Below are 21,330 nucleotides of genomic sequence, written 5' to 3'. Positions count from 1 at the left end.
TGTGACTTGAGCATTCACTGCATAAACATATACACTATATAAGACCAACGAAACTCCAAGTCACACTATCATGCACTTCTAGGGCTCAACTTACAAGGTGAAGGAGCTGCTCTTCTCAGCTCTTCTTCCTCTGAGGGAAAGGAAAACAGTGGAAAACATGCTAAGTGTGAGCTTCTCTGAGGCAGCACAGATGTTTATGTATGTAAGATACAGATAGGGAAACCTGTCAGTTATTGTGGGTGTCTGTACAGAAAAATAGTAGTATATAATGTAAAAAGAAAACTGGGTTCAAGTGCATAAAGTTTTAGATATTCCTTCAAAATTACTCATACATGCGACCAATGAGTTAGAAAAACAGATGTACAATAACCAAAAATAGTACTGCTATATATTCTAATCTTAAAATTGCTTCTAACAGAACACTTTGTGTTAGGAACTAGCAGCCAGCTGACCCCTGCCCCAACGATGGGCGGGACGCTATTGGCCATGTCATCCCTACATCAGCTTTACCTGGCGCTTACCTGGCTGCCAGAGGACTCGGTTACGCATGCGCAAGCAAGCCTCTTTTAAAGTAAGCGCACCAAGTGCTTCTCTCTCTCTGCTTCTCTCTACCTCTCTCTGCTTCTCTGCCTCTCTCTGCCTCTCTCTGCTTCTTTGCTCTCTCTCTCTCCTGCTTTCGGTTGGCCACCAGCTACCCTCTCTTTCTCTCCCCTCTCTCAATAAACTCCACGTGGGCGCTGAGTCTCGTGTTTGTGTTTCTTAGGCATTAGCTGCAGCAAAAGAACAGCACTTTGTTCCTTTCCCACAAGAAAGGAAAATTAAACATGAGAAAATGTACAAACTTCTGAAAAAATGTGCATTGTTTGAAGGTTAAAATAAAAAACAGTAACCAAAACTACTTTATTAATCGTTTGATATATAGCCTACTTCCTATTCAAATAGGAATCTTATCCCAACCTTCACTTAAAATGAAGGAAAACTTGTGAGTACACATTGAGTATCTTTTATCTAAAATGCATAGGATTTTAATGTGTCTCAGATTGTGCTTATTCTAAAATTTAAGAAGTCTAAATGCAAAATTCATTTTTGTTTCATATACTTCTTTAAAGATTTATTTAGTGTATTTTATGTATATGAGTGTTCTACTTGCATGTACGCCTGCATGACAGAAGAGGGAACCAGATACCATGGTTGTTAGCCACCATGTGGTTTCTGGGAATTGAATTCAGGACATCTGGGAAAGCAGCCGATGCTCTTAACTGCTGAGTCATCTCTCTAGCCCCACAATTAGTATACTTCTTATATAAAACTTCCATTTTTCAGGCCAAAAAGAGTTTCATGTATTATCTGTAGTACACTTATGAATAGAAAGTGTAGGATGTTCTATGCTCAATATTCAATAAAGTTGAATTTTCAAATTATGAGTGCTCAAACTGCAGAAACTATTTGACACCTTAGTAATAAAGTCAAAATCTAGTACAAGTTATTTAAAACCGTAATAAATTTGACTGACCTTTTTTATTTCCAATGGGCACATTAGTGTTTAATAAAGATGCAAACGAACTCTGTTTAGATAGTTGCGCCTTAGCTGCAAGTGCATTATTCCACAAAGCTTTAATTAACATGGATGCCAAGTATAGTGTCTAAAAGAGAAAGGTTAAGGTTAGAGGCTGTGGGGAAGACATAAGAAATTTAACACCTTTAAAAATTCTAAATGAAATTTAATCAGTACATAAATTACAATCAAAGCTATCTGAACAACTAAGTAAAATTATGTGTAGGAAACAAAATATATGAATACACTCTTAATGCATTACCTGTTCAGTATGAACACTTGGCTCAAGAGCTGAGACCAGATTAAGTAAATGTCTAAGTGGTACAGGATCCAGATTCTTGATGAGTGAGGGGAATAAGTCATGAATATATCGACTACAGTGCTTCAGCTATAAAATAAAGAAACAAAGTTCAACAAGTTTCCCTGAATAAACTAATTAATTGACATAAAAAAGCTAGGTTGCAAAGTCAACAAAAATTTTATATATTGGTAAAAGACTAATTGCTGAATAGCATAAATGGCCCTGTTATTTTAAAAATTAAAAACAAAATTGAACTGACTTATCTTAACCAAACAAAGTACATGCTAATCTCTAGTCAGAAATGGGAAGCAAGTAATGCATAAGTTTTCAGAATCTAAAAGGGCTTGGGGAGATAGCTTACAGATAGAGTACATGTTACAGTGTGAAACCCTGGTTTGATCACCAATACTAAAAATGATAACTATAGGGCTGGAGAGGTGGCTCAGAGGTTAACAGCACTGAGGTTAGGAGCACTGGCTGCTTTTCCAGAGGTCCTAAGTTCAATTTGCACCACCCACCACCCACATGGAAGTCCACAGCCATCTATGACATACAGGCATGCATAAAGACAGAATGCTATACACATAATACATAAATAAAACTCTTTTTTTAATAACTATAACATAGGCAATTAAAATCAAGAAGAGGGCTAGAGAAATGGCTCAGCAGTTAAAAAGCACCTGGCTGCTCTTCAGAGAATTGGGTTCGATTCCCACCACCCACATGGTTGCTGATTGCTACCTGTGATTCCAGTTTTAGGGAATCTGACAACTTTACCCAGCCAGACATACAGACAAAACATGAATACATATGAAATAAAAGTAAATTATTTAAAAAAAAAAAAAAAAAAAGCCAGGCAGTGGTGTGCCAGCCTTTAATCACAGCACTTGGGAGGCAGAGGCAGTCTGGTCTAAAAAGACAGTTCTAAGACAGTCAGACTGTAACATACAGACCTTATCTCAAAAAAAAAAAATTAATAATAACTAATAGAATATTTTTAAAAATTAAAAAACATCCATGAAGCAAAATGTTTTCAGGTAGCTCCTATTCAATTTATTAAAATTTTTACAATTATTTAACAATTTGAAAGGACTCACTAGTAATTATTCTCAAAATAATCTAAAAACAAACCAGATGATATGAAAAATTCTGGTCCAGGTGGAGGTGGCGCATGCCTTTGATTTCAGCACTCAGGAGGCAGAGGCAGACGGATCTCTACAAGTTCAAGGTCAGCCTGGTCTACAAGACCAAATTGCAGGACAGGCTCCAAAGCTATACAGAGAAACCCTGTCTAGAAAAGCAATAAACAAACAAACAAAGGCACTGAAGACCAGAAAGATGGATCAGCAGCTAAATAAGCTGCAGCCAAGCCTGGCAACCTGCGTTCAATCCCCAATACCTACATGGTATAAGGAAAGAATTGATATCTGCAATTTGTTTTCTGATCTCCACATACAGGCCCTTCCCAACACTAAAAGGGGATTTAAAAAATTCTTCAAGAATACAATGCACAAACTAAAGATCATAAATAGAGAAATTACAAAAGTTTACAGGAACATCTAGAGCTGAAAAGGATCACAGCTGAAATGGAAAAATATACTGCAAGGGTTCAAACATATGTATGAGCTACAAGAAGAATTGGGGCAGCTACATAGATGGCACTTGCTACCCTCAAAAAGAATCCAGTCAATAAAGCACACATACACATTTGAAGCATGAGACCATGTTCACATACCCAGCATCCATGTAAAAGGCTAGGCATGGTAGTACACCTGTAACCCTAACCAGCAAAGAGATACAGCAATCCCAGGGACTGCTGGTCAGGCTTGTCTAGTGATTAAGAAATCCAGGTTAAATGAGAAACCATGCATCCAAAAATAAAAAAACAAAAGTAGAGAGCAAGTAAGGAACACACCTACACACTAACATGGACCTCAGGCCTTCACATGCACATACTTGTACATATCTATAACCAAATGAACATGTATATACTCAAATACACCAGAGACAAAATTAAAGAAAACCAAGAAGAAGAAAAAAAAAAAAAAAAAAAAAACTGAATCCCAAATAATTTGTTCCCAAAACAAATACATGAAAAACCAAGGCAAAATGACCCCTGCCCCCTGAAATTAATTAGTATACCTTAATAAACTCCATACAGAAAAGGTCAAAGGAATTAAAAATATGGGCTAAGAAATACCTCAACAGTTCTCTTCTAGAGAACCTGGGTTTGATTCCTAGAACCTTCTGTAATTCATGTTCCAGGGAATCAGACACTCCCCTTCTGGCCTCTTTGAAAATCAAGCAAGCAAGTGGTACACACACATACAATCCAGCAAAGAACCCACATACATAAAACAAACAAACTAATGTTTAAAGAGGCAACCCACTGTTGAGAATTCCATACCCATGTTCTCAAGATTACCTCACTTTCTTTCTAATTGAGCATTTTCCCCCCTCTTAACCTTAGGCTTAAAACCTATATTAACTGGAATAATAAACTCCAAATCTACTTGAAACAGGGCATATTCAAAGAAGGCAGGGAGCACAACACTTCTCCAAAATCTACCAAACCTATCCCTAATGGTATAAAATTTGAACCAATTAGACAATTCCAAAGAATTAAAATAGTGAAAAATATGTTTAAAGAAATGGAAAAACGTCATGAGTAAACTCCTGTATGGCTTTCAAAATTAAACACACTGAATACAATAAAGAAGTCAACAAAAGATATGAAAATGAAATTCAATAAAGAGGTACAAATATGGAGAAAGAAACTAAATGATGCTCATTAGAAAGCTTCCTCAACAAAATGGCTCATAGGGAAGACAGAGCATCAGGGATTAAAGAGAAGTTAGAGTAAGCAGTACATTCGGATAGAGAAAACAAAAAGCTTTCTCAAGTATGAACAGAAGGTACTATGGGGTACCATGAAAAGACAAGATCTATGAATTAAGAACACAGAAGGAAAAGACAAGGATTAATATTGTAATATATGACATATCATTTAAACAAAATAAAGGCACAGAAAATACTTTCATTATAAGCAAAAAGAAATATATCCAAATGTTAGGAGGACCATCCATGTAAAAAAGCCATACAGAATAGCAAATACACAGGGCCAGGAAAGGACAAAACAACAACAACAAAAAACTCCCCACATCATATAATTAAGACATTAAATATAAATAATTTTAAAAATATATTGACAGTTGCAAGACCAAAAACCCAATTCACAAAGGCAGCCTTATCAGAGTAACAGTAGTTTTCCCAACAGAAACCTTAAAACCCAGAAGGACATAAAAATATAAATTTCAGGTTCTGAAATTCAGGTTACTATACCCCATTAAAACATGAAGTCATGACAACCTGTGATTATTTCTACCAAAGGAGTCTTGGGAACCAAACAAACTCAGATTAGGCTTGGTGGCATGTCTTTACCCACTGGGTCATCTTCGTGATCGTGTGTGCGTGTGCGTGTGCGTGTGTGTGTATGGTCATAATTGATTGGGAAAGAAAAATGTTCCATGACAAAAGTGGTACAAAGATGTTTATGACCACTAAGCCAACTCTAAAGAGGATACCCCAAAGAACAAATTAGACTCAAGGAGAGTAATAAACACCCTCAAAACTACAAAGGGTAGTTGTGAGCTGGAGAGATGGCTCAAAGGTTAAGAGCAATGGCTGCTGCTCTTCCAGAGGACCTGAGTTTAATTCCCAGCAACCACACAGTAGCTCATCTCACAGCCATCAATAATGAAAACCGATACCCTCTTCTGGCAGGCAGACAAACATACAGACAAAACACTGTACACACAGTAAATAAATCTTTAAAAAGAAAGAAAAAAAAAGTTAGCCGGGCATTGTTGGTGCACACCTTTAGTCCCAGCACTCAGGAGGCAGAGGCAGGTGGATCTCTGTAAGTTCTAGTCCAGCCTGGTCTACAGAGCTAGCTATAGGACAGGCTCCAAATCAATACAGAGAAACCCTGTCTCGAAAAACAAAAGCAAAATCAAAGTGGAAAAGTTGCAACTATAGTCAAATGGTAATTAGTAAAACACCAAAACTATAAAATCAACAAAGAAAAAGAATTAAGGAACACCTTCCACAATAATAACTATAACCTCTAATGGTTTTAACATCGCTATTAACAGTTTTAATTCTCCAATTAAAAGACACAGGCTAGAGCTTGAGAGTTAAGACCACTAGATACTCTTCAAAGTAATTCCCAGCACCCACATGGCAGCTCATAACTGCCTGTAACTCCAGTCCCAGGGATCGATACCCTCTTTCTGGCTTCCATAGGTACTGGAAGCACAGGATACATAGACATAACATGTAGGCAAAACAATCACACACATAAAAAATTGTGTTTTTGTTGTTTTGGTTTTCAAGTCTGGTTTTCTCTGTGTAGCCCTGGTTGTCCTGGAATTCCCTCTGTAGACCAGGCTAGCCTTGAACTCAAGAAATCCACATGTCTCTGCCTCCTAAGTACTGGGATTAAAGGTGAGCTCCACCACTGCCTGGCTAAAAATTTTAATTAAAAAAAACAATAGAGACTACTAGCAAATTAGATGAAAAGATGGGACCCATTCATTTGTGACTCCAAAAAATAGACCTTGCCATCAAACAAAGACTGTTTTAGGATGGAAAAAAGTATTACAAAGCAAATGCAAATAGAAAAGGTAAGGATCTTTATTGCAGTATCTCAAACAATAGACCTTAAACCTAACTGATGTGTGATGGCAGAGGAAGACAGATCTTTAAGATTTGAGGGCATCCTGGTCTACACAGTCAGTTCCAGGGCAGCCTGTCTATATACATAGAGAAAATTCTGTTAAATGTGTAAGACCATAAGGCAATTGTTCTCAAGCTGGGGTCAAACAACCCTTTCACAAGGGTCACCTAAGACCACTGGAAAACATAGATACTTCTATATTACAATTCATAACAGTAGCAAAATTACAGTTATGAAGTAGCAACGAAAATAATTTTATAGTTGGGAGTCAGCACAACATGAGTAACTGTATTAAAGGTGGAGCATTAGAAGACTGAGAACCACTAGCCCAAGGGGAGTTTAGGGTTAGGAAAGAAATATCAATGTGGAAGAAAGAAGACCCAGACTATAGACCATGAAGTTAGCAATCCCTGATATATACCATGACTATACAAACAAGTAAGGCAGTCTATAAACTTTACAAAACAACAAAAATAAAATGGGTACCCCATGTCACTGAAGAAATGATGAGGTACTCAACAAATGAATCTGGGAGAAATACATAAGTGACAGAAAAATTGGATCATATATGATACCTTAAACAAAGATAAATTTTAATCAAATTCAAGATGAAAATATAAAATGCCAACAAAAATACACAGGAAAAATCTAAAGAAATAAAAGCATTTTACAACATAAATATCACAGGCAAGAAAACATTCAATTACAAACTTAAAAATGAATGTCACTGTTGTTCAGGAATAGATACATAAAATGTATACATAAGGGCTGGACATATGGCTCAGAGGTTAAGATCACTCACTGCTCTTCCAGGAAGACCTTGGATCCATTCCCAGCACCCACATCAGACAGCTCACAACCTCCTAGAACTCTAGACCCAGGGAATACAATGCAACCAGCCACGCACACCAACTCACACACATACATAACTAAAATAATAAAAATGAATTATTTAAAAAGTTAAAACTAAATGATAATCTCTTTAGCAAACACTTGTCCAGATACAAGAGGCACTGGGTTTCAATATGCACACCACACACACACACACACACACACACACACACACACACACACACACACACACAAAACCAAAGGATCACGAAGATGACCTAGTGGGTAAAGACATGCCACCAAGCCTAATCTGAGTTTGTTTGGTTCCCAAGACTCCTTTGGTAGAAATAATCACAGGTTGTCATGACTTCATGTGCATGCCACGGCAAATGAGCCCCACCTCAAATAAATAAATGTTTAAAAACGGAAACACAAAGCAACTAATAAACATTAAAGAATATAAGAAGATATTCCCAGAAAATAAAAACTACCTAAACTTCATTCATAATACTATAAATTCAAAATAAATTACTAATTATCTCTTCTCATCAATCAAATTAGAAAAAAACACACACACAAACACAAAAAAAAAAAATCAAAAACCAAGCTTAATGACAGTAGCTAAAGGAAGCTGAGGAAAAAGTGGCACTGCCCTATTAAGAAAAGCTCATGTTTTAACATATTGAATCTACTTCAGGAGGAATTAATCCTGTATAAAATTGTTGCATGAGTAACAAATAACTCTATCAGATACTACCATAGTATCCTTTATAATAGAATGATTGGAGGAAATATGTCCATAAATGGAATTGATTAATTAAATTACTCCACATCTAAATGACACACCACAGAATATTAACCAGGCTAGAGAGATGGCTCCCTGATTTGATTAACAGAACATACTACTCTTGAAGAATATTTGGGTTCGGCTCCCAGCACCAACACAGACGCTCACACATCACAACTGGTTCCATAGACTTCTGCACACACATAGCACACATATGCAAGCTCACACACACACATACAAATTAAAGAGAAATCTTTAGTAAACTACATAATGATACACAGAAAGTCACCTGGGTTTAAACTGTTAGCTCATGCCTATAAACCCTATGCTCAGGAAGCTAACGAAGGAAAACTTAGTTCCAGGGTAGTCTCATCTACATTAACAGTATGTTTTCAGAAAAATGAATCTGAGAAAAGTAAAAAATAAAACATAAATCTGTTGATATGTATTACTTATAAAAACAAATGACAAAAACATATATAGTGAGCTATTTACATGTCTAACAGCACTGAGGATTAAAAAAGCTGCGTCAGAGATTAAAGCAAGGAAAATGTGGGGATTCTGAGACCAGTAGTATCAAGCAGAAATTAAGGAGATAGCTACTGAGCTATCTCCTTTTGGCTCGCTCTTGTTTTTAAATATGCACATGTAGATTTCTGTTTAAATGTATGACACATGTGTGCAAGTTTTATCAGGCATTTGCGAGCCACTTGACCTGGGTTTGGGAACCAATACTTGAGACCTCTAACAGCAAGTATTTTTAGCCTCTGAGCCATCTCTCCAGCCATACTTAATATTTATTTTTACAGTTTAAATTTTTTAATCATTCAAATGGATAAAGGGCTACTCAAAAAGTTAAAAGAAAAAAAGAAAACAAAACAAACAAATAAAAACCCAGAACATCATAACATCAAAGCATGCTGGCAAAAGTGTTTAATCCCAATACTCAGGAGAATAAGGCAGTAAATGGCCATCCAGAGCTACATAGTGAGATCCTGATTGGGAGGGAGGTGGGTTGGTAGGCAAGCTGACTACCACAGGGGGGAAAAATCAGGGGAATAATAGGAAAATGTCTCTTCATTAAAACTGAGTAGTTTCCTTAAGTTCTATTGATTCTAATAGCCTGTGTTCTATCAATAACACAAGGACTCAACCCAAACCTCAGAGGTTCCTATCACATCTTCCTCATACCTTGGTTTCCTTTCATAAAGTAATAGCATCTAGAGCATTTTAAAGAAAACATTAAGTGAATATGAAATGTTAGTATCACCTGTGCTGCAGCCCAAATGCAGTCAATATGCTGAGTACTCAACCGTCCTTCTGCTGCCAAGAAGTTCAAAATCACCTGGCACTGTTTAATAATCTAAAAAAAGAAAACTCATTGTAGTGATATTCTTAAATACCTTTATACAATACATAACCAATATAATTCTCCACAAACCTCAATATGTAAATTTGGTCCAAATATATGCTCCACTACATTGTTGCTAATAAGCCAGTCAGCAAGTTCTTTTGCAATGGACCTAAGACCAAATGATTGAAAAAATAATTTTTAAAGCAATTTTCTCATGTGTAAAAAAGACACAACAGAAAACCTAAATTTGACTCCATATAATACAAAGAAATATAAAAATTATTCAAAATGCTATGAAGCATAACTAAAATAAACATGCCCTGAATTTATTAACAGTTAACAACTGAAAAGTTAAAGTAACAACACTAGCTACCCAGGTAAGACTATCGCATCTTAGACTTTGCTCCCAGGTGTTATTTTCCACAGTAGGCACTAGCGCATTTGGAAAAGATTTCCCAATACCAGTTCTATAATGAAATAATCAAAGTAGAAGTAGTTACCTAAGAGATGAACACATGGAAGAATCGTATTCACGAACAAACTACATGTCTCCTTCCTAATACCAATGAAGCATTCACTTCTTCATTCATTGTATTGTATATATAAAATCATAGACATATAATTGTAGTGTACAGAAAAAACATTAAAACAATACTCCTAATATATTATTACTACTTCTGGGTAGTTCTACTAAAGATATGACCCGTAAGATTCAAATTTGATATATGAAATCCATCGAAATAAAATAAAATCTCAACTCTAGAAGCATGAGGATCACCTTACATTTGAGGCCATCATGATCTATAGTAATCAGTTTTGGGATACCCAAAGCTACACAGTGACTCTTGTCTCAAGAAAAGTAAAACAAAACAAATTTTTGTTTTGTTTGTTTTGAGCAAAGATGGGGGTCATTTTTAGAATAAGTTTTAAGAACTAAGTAGGTAAGGATAGTTCATACTGGTAAGATATTGTATAAACAGTATGAGAAAATTAGAGCAAATAGAAAAAGAATGTGTTAGTACTGGAGAGAAAACTGAGTATTTTTCAAAATTATAACTAAGATATACATGTTACACATGCAAAATTCACCTGTTTTGAATGAAATGTTTTCAACACATCATAATAAACATTTGCATAACTTCAGAAAAACCCATTATCATCATTTCCAGTTTTATTAGTCCACTTTCCATCTCCATAATTAATCAGTTCATAAATGTTTCAGATAAATGAGATTATATGGTAACATTATTTTTCATTGGGCCTTGTGAAAGATAGACAGATGTGCTCTAAGGGATCGAACCTATGGCCCTTGCACATGCCATACTGAAGTCTCTTTTCTGGTACCCTGTACCCTGTACTGTGCTGTGATGCATTAGTATTCAGGTGGGTGGTAAATATGTGTGCACATACATGGATGCACACATATGGAGCTAGAGGGTTATACTGAGTGTCTTCCTAACTGTACTCTATTTTATACACTGAACCAAAAGCTCACCAATTCAATTTGTTCCAGGGTTGCCCTGGGATTCCAGCAAGGCCCACTTAGCACTCTATGTGGATTGATGATCCACACTCTAGTCAGTTTACTAGGTCAGTACTTAACCCACAGCCCTAGTTTGTCTGCTTGAAGTTTTATTAATGTTGTAATATATACCATACATTACCTATTTACAAGGCTGTTATATATTATTTATATTTATAATCCATTCCTTTTTGTTTTTGTGCTAGGAATTGAACATAGGGCCTCATTCATGTGAGGCAAGTCTTCTATCACTCAGTTTCATTCTTTTTAGATTGTTGAATAGCATTGTTCCATCATGTAGATTACTACGACTTTTTATTTTCATGTATGAAAGTGTCTATATAGATAAATGATATGTCCCTATTTGGTGCTTAGGAGGTAAAAGGTGGGTGTTGGACCTCTTGAGTTGGAGTTACAAGTGGTTGTAAGCCACCCAATGTGGGTTCTAGGAACTAAACTCAGGTCCTCTAGAAAAGCAGTAAGTAAGTGCTCTTAACTGTTGAACCATCTCTCCAGAAACAATAAATCAAACTTTTTAGACATTTACCAGGTTTACTCACATGGTAGTGTGTCTTTTTTATTCCCTAATAGCATTACATCACTCAAATATACTACAATGTTTATCCAATTATTATCTTTATTTATACTGTAGAATGCACTAATATACCACTCTTTTTATTGTTAAATACTATTACATTTTTCAATGCTCTACCTCTGTTTCTCCAATTACTTTTGATGGGTATCTGGTTATTTTCTACTTTTAAGTTGCTAGTTACATTCACATATCAGTCTTTGGACCATACGTTCTCCTTTTTTGTGACAGATACTAAGTACTAATATCTAAGGTCTTCATGTTCAATTTCTATATTTTTTTATTATCACTGTTACAGTGACCAATTATTATTTCATGGTGGTTTTAATGTCTTGCCCACCCCACTCCCTTTTCTAAGCAAGTCTTGCTGTATGGCAGAGTTTTGTTTCACATCTGCTCCTCCTTTCTCTACCTACTAAATATAATAGTGACAGGTGTGTACTATTACACCTAGAGCTCTGTTTCATGTATTTGAGCTTCTTATTAGATTAACATGTTCAAAAAGAGTGTTGAATCCTTAGTTTAAGTTGCAGGTGGTTGTAAGACACTGGGATACTGGGTATTGAACTCAGATCCTCTGGAAGCAAGTGTCTTAATGACTAGGTCATTTTTTTAAGATTATTTTTCTATATATTCCTCTGTGTGTGTGTGTGTGTGTGTGTGTGTGTGTGTGTGTGTGTGTGTGTCCCCACACTCGAGTACAGTGCTGCTCATAGAGGCCAGGAGGGGCATGCAATCCCTAGAATGGCAGTTCTGGGTCACTTAACCTGAGTCCTCTGGAAAAGAAGCAATTGTTCATAACTACTAAGCATCTTGCCAGCACTGAAGTGTATATTTTTTAAAAAACAAAGTTTAATCATATTGTCTGTTCCATACAAACTAAAGCCACATGGTAAAGATTTCCAATAAACACTTCAAATCAACTAAAGTCACAACTATATTTACTATATAAACAGTAACAATGTTATACTTCAGTCAGGCATAGTGGCATACATCTTTAATCCCAGCATTCATAAGTCATAGGCAAACAGATCTGAGGCCAACCTTGTCAACACATTGAGTTCCAGAATAGCTGGAGCTACAGTTTAAAAGAAAAAGAGGAAAACAAAAAAACGGATAACTCTATATCAACTATGCTCCCACTTACGTTTCTGTGTCTGATACCAATGATTCGTTATTGCACACATCATTGAAAGTATGAAGCTGATTCTAAGATCAAAGAAAAGAAATTAAGGTTTCTATCTTTTAACAACAAAACCAAAAACTGTTAGCAAATGGTCAGAAACACAATAAACTTGTTACATATATAGACTACAATTGATAAGATTACAATTATAAAATGTAAGACATAAAACCTTGAGTATATTACTTTATCATGTTAAATACTAAATTTCTTTGCAAAAGGAACATTTATGCTTTATTTCATTAAACACATTCAAGAAAATAAAGCTGAATAAGGAAAAAGAGGTAAATACAATCTAGGTAGAAAAAAAATCAGGTCATTAGGCTTCCTAGGCAAAACTGACGAGATTTATCTGGGAAAACATCAAGAAGCATTTTTTGTATTTAGAAAACCTAACACCTAAGCAAAATTAGATCACTTTAGATTTTCAGTGTGCTGACATTACATTACAAAAAATAAATAAGATATGGAAATAAGTAAAAGCTATTGAGGACTACAGCACATCCATTCTACATCAGCCAACTGTCTTTAGTAAATAGTTCATACACCATGCAAATTATTCACCTATCCCCTTCTTGGTATGCAAACACACAGATTTTAAATTGATTCCCCCCCCCCTATTTTAAATAGTCTTAACAATGTACAAAATATGCTGATGTCAGTTAAATGTGGCTTCTGTTATAACTAACTCTGGAAAAGTACTGACAATCACTTTTCTGTACTAAAACGCTAAGTGCAGAATATTGAATAGAGCATGGCTGTCCCCAACCCTGTAGTTCAAGTCAGTAAGTGGAGCAGGAAATTACGAGTTTTAGGCTGTCCTGGCGGTATAGTCAAACCTCAGATCAAATTCATCATAATATGTTTTTACAAACAACAATAATATAAAACTGTAAAAACAGTCAGGTATAGCAGCACACTCCTGGAAACCCTGCAGTAAAGAAGTGCAGAAGATCAGGTCAGAACCAGCCTTGGCTACACAGTGACTTCAAGGTTGGTCTGAGAAGATATATATATATATATATATATATATATATAGAGAGAGAGAGAGAGAGAGAGAGAGAGAGAGAGAGAGAGATATAGATAGATATCACAGTCTTGACACATATACACAACATACATATGTGTTTGGTGTGGTGATACATAACTAAAATCCAGGCTGGATCAGACAGCCAAACCCAGGTCCTCTGCAAGGGCAACAAATGCTCTTAACCCCTGAGCCACCTCTCTAATGCTCACTGATCTTATTTTTTAAAAAGGAAAATACAGAAATTATTTGTGAAGGAAATACAAAATAATCCATGTAAGATAGCTTTAAGCCTAACAAAGTCCTTCACTAGTATCATTGTTATGTGTCTAGCAAGGAAACGAAGTTATCAAAAACAAAGGAAACATAGCTTACTGTTATCTGACTCAATCCAGCCAACCTCATGGTCAAAGTTGGTGACATAAAGTACTTAAAAGCAAGATCTAGGCTTTCTTTATCAAAGCATAGAGTTGTATCCAATGGTTCTTTCACTGTACTCCACATTAAGTCAGCCATGTTACGAGCTGCACTCTGTCGTAACTCCTGATCAGAGAGCTTGCATAAATACCTGAATGATTCAAAAACAGAAAACACATAAAACTCACTAAACCTAAAATCCCAATAGAAATTCATCAAGATTCCTTTGCTCCAGCTCTCCATTTTATATATTAGGACCCTGGAATCTTTACATTTATTTTTAACTTAAAGTTCCCTCTTTTGTGTTTTAAATGTTTACAATTATTTATAATGTGTGAAGGCATGTAGAGGTGCCACAATATGGGCATGGAGGTCAGAGAACAACTTACGAGAACTGGTTCTCTTACTTACATGGGTCCTGTGGATGGAACTCAAGGCATCAGGCTTCAAGTACTTCCATCCACTGAGCCATTTAGCTAGCAACAATTTAAACTATTTGTACTTAATTTGTAAAAACCAACTCTGAGCTGTAACAATGTGTCATTGCTGAGAGTGCAACCCGAATTGACAAATGCAAAACAACAGGTCATTTACCAGGTTTCTGTACCTCCATAATGCTTTACTACAAATTAGAGTACTTCATACGTGAGTATGTTATTTCCCAACACCAATTAGGCAAAGCACAGAACAATTAAGGTTGCCCTCAATCACACAGTTTCAGCCAAGCCAGTCTAAATCAGTTGAAATATGTATCCTACCAACTATGAGAAATAATAAATGCCTATTACTTTAAAAACAATAGGTATGGTGAGGGCGTTTGCTTATATAGCAAAAGCAACTGATACAGGGATTCACCCCAGACTCATCTTTATTTTCTTTCTTTGCTCTCTATTTAAGTGACCTCATATGTTCTACTTGTTTCTAAGTACTGCTTTTATGCTGACAATTTGGAGCATGGGATTGTAGTTCAAGTTTTGTGGGGCGTGTATGTCAGCGGCATGTGTGCTATATGTGAGTATATGTATACAACTATACATGTGTATGAAGGGCAGACCTTCTTCAATTGCCCTCTACATTACTTCTATTTATTCATCATTTTATTTATATTAGTTTTTTATTTTCATTTTTATGTATTTTTCATTTTGTTTATTATTTACTTATTTAAATATGTCCTTATTTTATGTTTGTTTGTATTACCTTCAAGTATGCCTGAGTACCACTTGTATGCCTGGTGCCTGAAGGCCAGAAGATGGTATCTGTTCCCCTAGGACTGGAGTTACACATGGTTACGGGAATTGGTTCTGCTTCTTTTTAATATTGGAACTAGGCATCTGACCTCAAGTCTGCATGCTTATGCAGCAAGCACTGTACCCACAAAGCAAACTCACCAGACCATACACTGACAACTAAATGATTTTCTTCTGAACTAGAAGTTCATGCTTTCAATTTGCCATCACATTAACGTCTCACAAGGAATACAAAATCTCATCTACACTTTGTCTTTTCCATCACTGTTAATGACATCCACTTTGTTATCATCTGTAATGTTATCTTTTTCCTTTTTCTTTAAAATTTTTTTTAGACTTAACAGTTTCTGTGTGCTTTGCCTATATGTATGTATGTACACGTACATGCTTATTGCCTATGGAAGTCAGAAGAAGGATTGGGAACATCTGGAACTAGAGTTAGGCTAACAATAAAACTCAAAATCACTTCCTCTTTCTCATTCCTGTAATTTAACTTAAGTGTGTTCATATATACAAGAGTTGAGTGTATAGAGTTTGGAAGTATTATTTCCATGGTACCCAACACTTTTTGTCTGAGAAAGGGTCTCACTTGCCTAAAACATCATCAAGTAAGATTGGACAGGTGGCTATCGAACTTCCAGTAATCAGTGTCCAAGTTTCACCTCAACTACAACATTTGCAGTCATGCCCGGGTCTTTAGTCTTTATGTGGACTCATATCCTCATACTTGTGTACATGCTTTTTCCAACAAAGCATCTCCTCAGCCCTTACCCCACCAAGTATGTAAAATTATAGTACACACTCTCATACCCTTAATATTTTTTCCTGATCTTTATCCTGTAATACTTGTGACTTCTTATAAACTGTGTGTATTAATAAGCTGTTCCTAAACAAAATACTTAAAATTATTTATTGAATGAACTCAGAAAATCATGTCTATTTAATTCTTCCTAAACTCACATGTATAAACAAGATTAAACAACTTGCCAATATGCACAAATCAAATATAAACTCATACACACACATAGAAATTATGTATAAACTGAAAGCCTTCCCTAGGATATATCTGCAAGAGTTTTCAAAAGCAACACAATTGTTATATTCTATTGTAAATTTATTTAAATAATAAATGAGGGAAGAAAGCTTACCTGATAACATACGTTCTAAAAGGTATAATATGCTGCATAACAGCAGGGATATGTAGCCATATCCTAATCTGTAAGTAAATATAAACAAAACAATGTAATAAAAACGTGAAACATTAAGGCATAAACGTAAAGATTAAGCAATATTAAACTGCACATTTTTATATACGTACAAAGTATAACAAGTGACTCAAAGACCAAAGATACAAAAGGAACTCAAATCGCATACACTGTGCTTGCCTCACCTCTCACAAGCTACAGAAATTAGGACAGAAAACAAGCAAACTGAAGGATGATGTTAGATATGGATATGCTTTTCAGGTTTACCTTTGCTCCCTCTTGCTAATAAAATTACAGCAAGCCTCTAACTATACATTAAATATATCATTAATAGGGGAAAAATGATTCCCCACTCTCCATAACTTAATCACACAGCTACTGTTTGATAAAGTAGCAAAAACTGTCTTACCAAATCAAACTCCACTTAATGTTTAAAAATGCTGTAAGGAAGATACCATCATTATTCTTACTTTAATAGTTAACAGTTTAAACTTAAAAAAAAAAAAAAAAAAAGAAAGAAAAAAAAAGGCAACTGTAAACCCCAAAGGGGCCTAGGCCAAGACTATAAAAAGCAGGAAAGCGGGCCTTACCTAACACGTACTCAAAGTCTAAATGGTACATACAAGACTACGCACTACATGTACTTCTTCTGTGTTAAAATTTCTCACCATAATAGAACACATGGAACTATGAATTTAGAAATAATCTTGGTAGAAATCACTAACTTAAGAAACACAAAGGTTCAATACATCTGAGTAATGCCAGTGCCTTCCCTTTCCAGTGTACTGTGACACTGAATGGGATGCAAGGAACCACAATGCTGTCAAGTGCTTTTCAAATACTATTCTTATTTATTTATTTATTTATTTATTTATTTTTATTGTGAATAGTTATACTAAAATCCAGGTTTTGGTTCAATTACATTTAACTTTAGTTATGCTCTTTCAGAAATAACCAAAGCTAAAGGCTGAATATACAGGTAATAAAATTACTCCTCTCAATTTTTATTGTGCCTCACAGTTCTGACAGTGTAAAGAGAAAAAGAAAGATTACAACCTTTTAAGTAATGTACAGGGAAGTAAAACATACTCCATTAATGAAGTAGACAGCCATCAATAAAAAGCAAAAAGTTATCCCAGCATAAATATCCCAAAAGACTAAGTTCAACAAAAGTCATTAACCTTTAATTTTACATACAAGAGATAAGGATAATCTTTACCTATTTTAAACTTAATTTCATTCAAATTACAATTTTATTGCCCTTTAAGAGATTTACCTATTCAGTTTATGCAAAAGATGGTTGTATATGCAAATTTAAAAAATACTTGCCATTTCTAGACCAAAAAAAAAATTTCATGTCACCAAAATCCAAGATATTGCACTAGAAAAGTTCAAAACTAATTCCAAACAATACTTACATTAGAAACAACTGTAATAAATGCATGTGCTATAAGAAACGGCAAAGTTTCAGGAGTTCCATATTCAAAACAATCCTTCATAAGAGAAAGGCCATTTTTCCCACAAAACAGACAGACATAACGAAGCAAATGCAAGGGTACTTCTACATCCTACAAAAAGCAAAAGAGTGTATCAGTTTTAAACTTAACAGAAATAATTTTCAATTTATGAGAACATTGGGACAATAATGATATAAAAACAAACTCAAAAGAAAAAAACAATTTCCATAAACCTTAGAATAAAGAAGGTAAACACTTACATTCATATCACAGAATGCACCTAATATGTTACTTTCTTGCGTCGATATATCCTAATTTTAAAAAAAGTAAATATTAGGTCACTATTTAATTATAATAAAAAAAAACATACAATATCCCAAAGTGCTTTTATAAAATCTCAGTAAGTTACTTTACAGCCATTACAGCCATCAACAGCAACATCCCCTCCTGACATGACAGGAACTCAGCTCTGCAGAAAACTTCCATGCGGTAGTACACACTGCATTGTTCCCCTACTGCTGCTCAGGTTTCTTCCACAGTAACCAGAGCAAGCGTCAGACAAGTGTTCTACAACTGGGCTACACAGAATATACTTGAGTTTATGACTTTCCTGTCTCCATCTTCACAGGTGACATTACAGCTGTGTACAACCAACCAACCATACTGGGTTTATTTTTCTTTCTCAAATAAAAACAATTTAAAACATACATGTTTTTCTTTAAAACCATAGTGTATCTGGGCAGGTAAATTGTTTTATAGTAGAATGCTTGCTTACTTAGCATGTATAAGAACCTGGGTTGGAACTTCAACACTTGGGGGGGCATACTTCAAAAGAGTCAGAGTGACACATAAAAATACAGCTTAGATGATTCTACACTCTAGAATTCTCTAGAGAGAAGCTCCAGAGTTTCCTAATGTGTGTTCCATATCTACACTGTGTCAGCTGGGTGGTGGTGGCACACTCCTTTGATCTGAGCACTTAGGAAAGCAGAGACAGGCGGATCTCTGTGAGCTCCAGATTAGGTTCCAAAGCTACACAGAGAACCCCATCTCAAAAAAAAAAAAAAAAAAATATTTAAACTGCCGCCTGAAGTACATCAAACATTGTGGGTAACCATATAAGCAAATATGGGTTCTATGACTTTCAATATTTAAATATTAAGTTTAGACCTTCAGGTAATCTTGAGTATTTTAGACCTTCAGACAATCTTTTGGATGTTTCAGTCTGAGGAAGTATCAAGAGAAATGCTGGAAAATGCTTGTATAATTATGTTCACAGAAACTGTAACAAACCTAAATACAACTAATACCCACTGATCAGGTAAGTAAATGGTAGTACAAATACCCAATCCTAGAAATCCTATCAAAAAAGAAAACACTCTAAAAACTGCGGTGAAGTAGAAGTTTGTCTGACTAAACTATAGACATATGATATATAAGTTATACCTTTATAAACCTGTTAAAAGCCAGGCAGTGGTGGTGCACACCTGAAAAACCAGTCAGTGTTCTGGAGACAACGGCAGGAGAATCTCTGAATTCAAGGCCAGTCTCCAGAACAGCCAGAGCTACATAGAGAAGCACTGTCTCAAAATCAACCCCTCCAAAAATAGGCCTGTTGAAAACAAAATGTATAGAAAAAAGTTAAGTAGATTTGTATGTTCAAGAGAAGGTAATACTATTCTGTCTGTACTATATTTAAGAACAGAACTTATGAACAAGATCTAATTATCAAAATTATTTAAAATTAGGATCATACTATTGGATAGCACAAGCTGGCCTCCAATTTACAATCCTTCTGGTTTTGGCTTTCTAAGTTAGGAGTTTGAGTATGCAATACTATGCCTTGCTAACTGTAATTTAGACAGACAATGGAGTGGGACTTCAGAAAGTGTCTCTGATGGGGGATGTCTTTCTGTATGCTGTGAAAATGTGTCTCTTACTGGCTAATCAATCATGCTGTTTCAGCCAATGGACAGGGAGGATGTAGTCAGACATGAAGTACAAATGGGTTTACCAGGCTAGGAGAATGCTAGGAAGAGGAAGACAGAGAGTGAATCTCTCAAGACACAATGTAGCTGCTGAGAAAGGTAACAGGCCCTGGCATCACTAGTAAGACAAGACCATGTGGAGATACACAGATTAATAGAAATGGGTTAATAATTAAGAGAGAGCTAGCCAATAAGAAGCCTGAACCATCAGCCAAACATATAAGCCTCTGTTATGTTTATTTGGAACCGAACGATTGCAGGACTAAGCAGAACAGAAACTCCCATCAATAACTCCCAAATAGTAGGAATGGTGACCTTTAACTCTTAATCCTACCCTAATCTGCCAAGAGCTGAGATATATTTCTTTTTAAAGTCTGAGAAGATATGAACTGTAAAGATATTTAACTATTAATTAGGTTAAAAGGAAGCACTGGGGGGGGGTGAACATTTTTTGTATATTGTTTTTAATTAGTCACACTATAAATACATTAATCTGAAAGACATACCAAGAGAACACATTCATTCTTTACCATTACCTGTTTCACATAAAGCTGAATTGTTGAAATAGGTCTGAAAATGACAAATCACAGCACTCTCAGAATACTGCATGCACATCAACTAAAATTACCCAAATAAAAAGTTTCCAAAATAGGTATACTAAACCTCCTTTTTAAAGTTTCTAATAGCAGGGCCTCAAGTTACTCTCAAATGTCTATGATTGAGGCTGTGGTTCAGGGACAGAACTTTTGTCCAGCATGTAAAAGGCTCTGGGTTGCAGTCTAAGCATCAGCAGGGAAAATTTCAGAATTTAAGAACTGCTGTGACACTGTTAAAGTACTAAGTCACTGACAATGAACCATGCTGGAATATTACTTTCCATCAAGATTACTGGCGCAGAGCATGAACACAGTATGGAAGGAACTCTGAAAAAATTTCTATGCTGATGTGCAATAGGTTCCATATGGAGACTGAGAGTAACAGTTTTCCCAGTCTATATTTCTCCACCTGCCACTTCCTTTTTAGTAATAGAATTTTAAGTGCATACAGTGAAGTCTAGATTACAATCTCACTATAATCCCTATGTTTATCAAATGAAATTATGACACGTTTTAGAAGCAAACAAAAC

General features: G+C 35.5%; 1 protein-coding gene across 5 annotated transcripts in view; it reads right to left on the bottom strand.

The window, feature by feature from the left end:
• Nucleotides 1–21,330, bottom strand: part of Usp34 (ubiquitin specific peptidase 34) — a 186,190-nt gene that overhangs the window by 131,741 nt on the left and 33,119 nt on the right. For 4 of the 5 annotated variants that reach the window (XM_051200494.1, XM_051200497.1, XM_051200495.1 and 1 more), the window contains 10 exons: nt 18,477–18,527; nt 18,178–18,327; nt 16,703–16,770; nt 14,266–14,458; nt 12,828–12,889; nt 9,654–9,735; nt 9,483–9,575; nt 1,818–1,943; nt 1,514–1,643; nt 95–130 (listed from right to left, as the gene is read on the bottom strand). In XM_051200494.1, the coding sequence (XP_051056451.1) occupies nt 95–130; nt 1,514–1,643; nt 1,818–1,943; nt 9,483–9,575; nt 9,654–9,735; nt 12,828–12,889; nt 14,266–14,458; nt 16,703–16,770; nt 18,178–18,327; nt 18,477–18,527 (991 nt within the window). The remainder of the gene's footprint in view (nt 1–94; nt 131–1,513; nt 1,644–1,817; nt 1,944–9,482; nt 9,576–9,653; nt 9,736–12,827; nt 12,890–14,265; nt 14,459–16,702; nt 16,771–18,177; nt 18,328–18,476; nt 18,528–21,330) is intronic. The other variant, XM_051200496.1, reaches the window with a different exon arrangement.

Source organism: Phodopus roborovskii, unplaced genomic scaffold, assembly GCF_943737965.1.
Source record: "Phodopus roborovskii unplaced genomic scaffold, PHOROB, whole genome shotgun sequence".
NCBI lineage: Eukaryota > Metazoa > Chordata > Mammalia > Rodentia > Cricetidae > Phodopus > Phodopus roborovskii.
The sequence above is the reverse complement of the archived record's forward strand: the minus strand, read 5'-3'. Positions and strand labels throughout refer to the sequence as shown.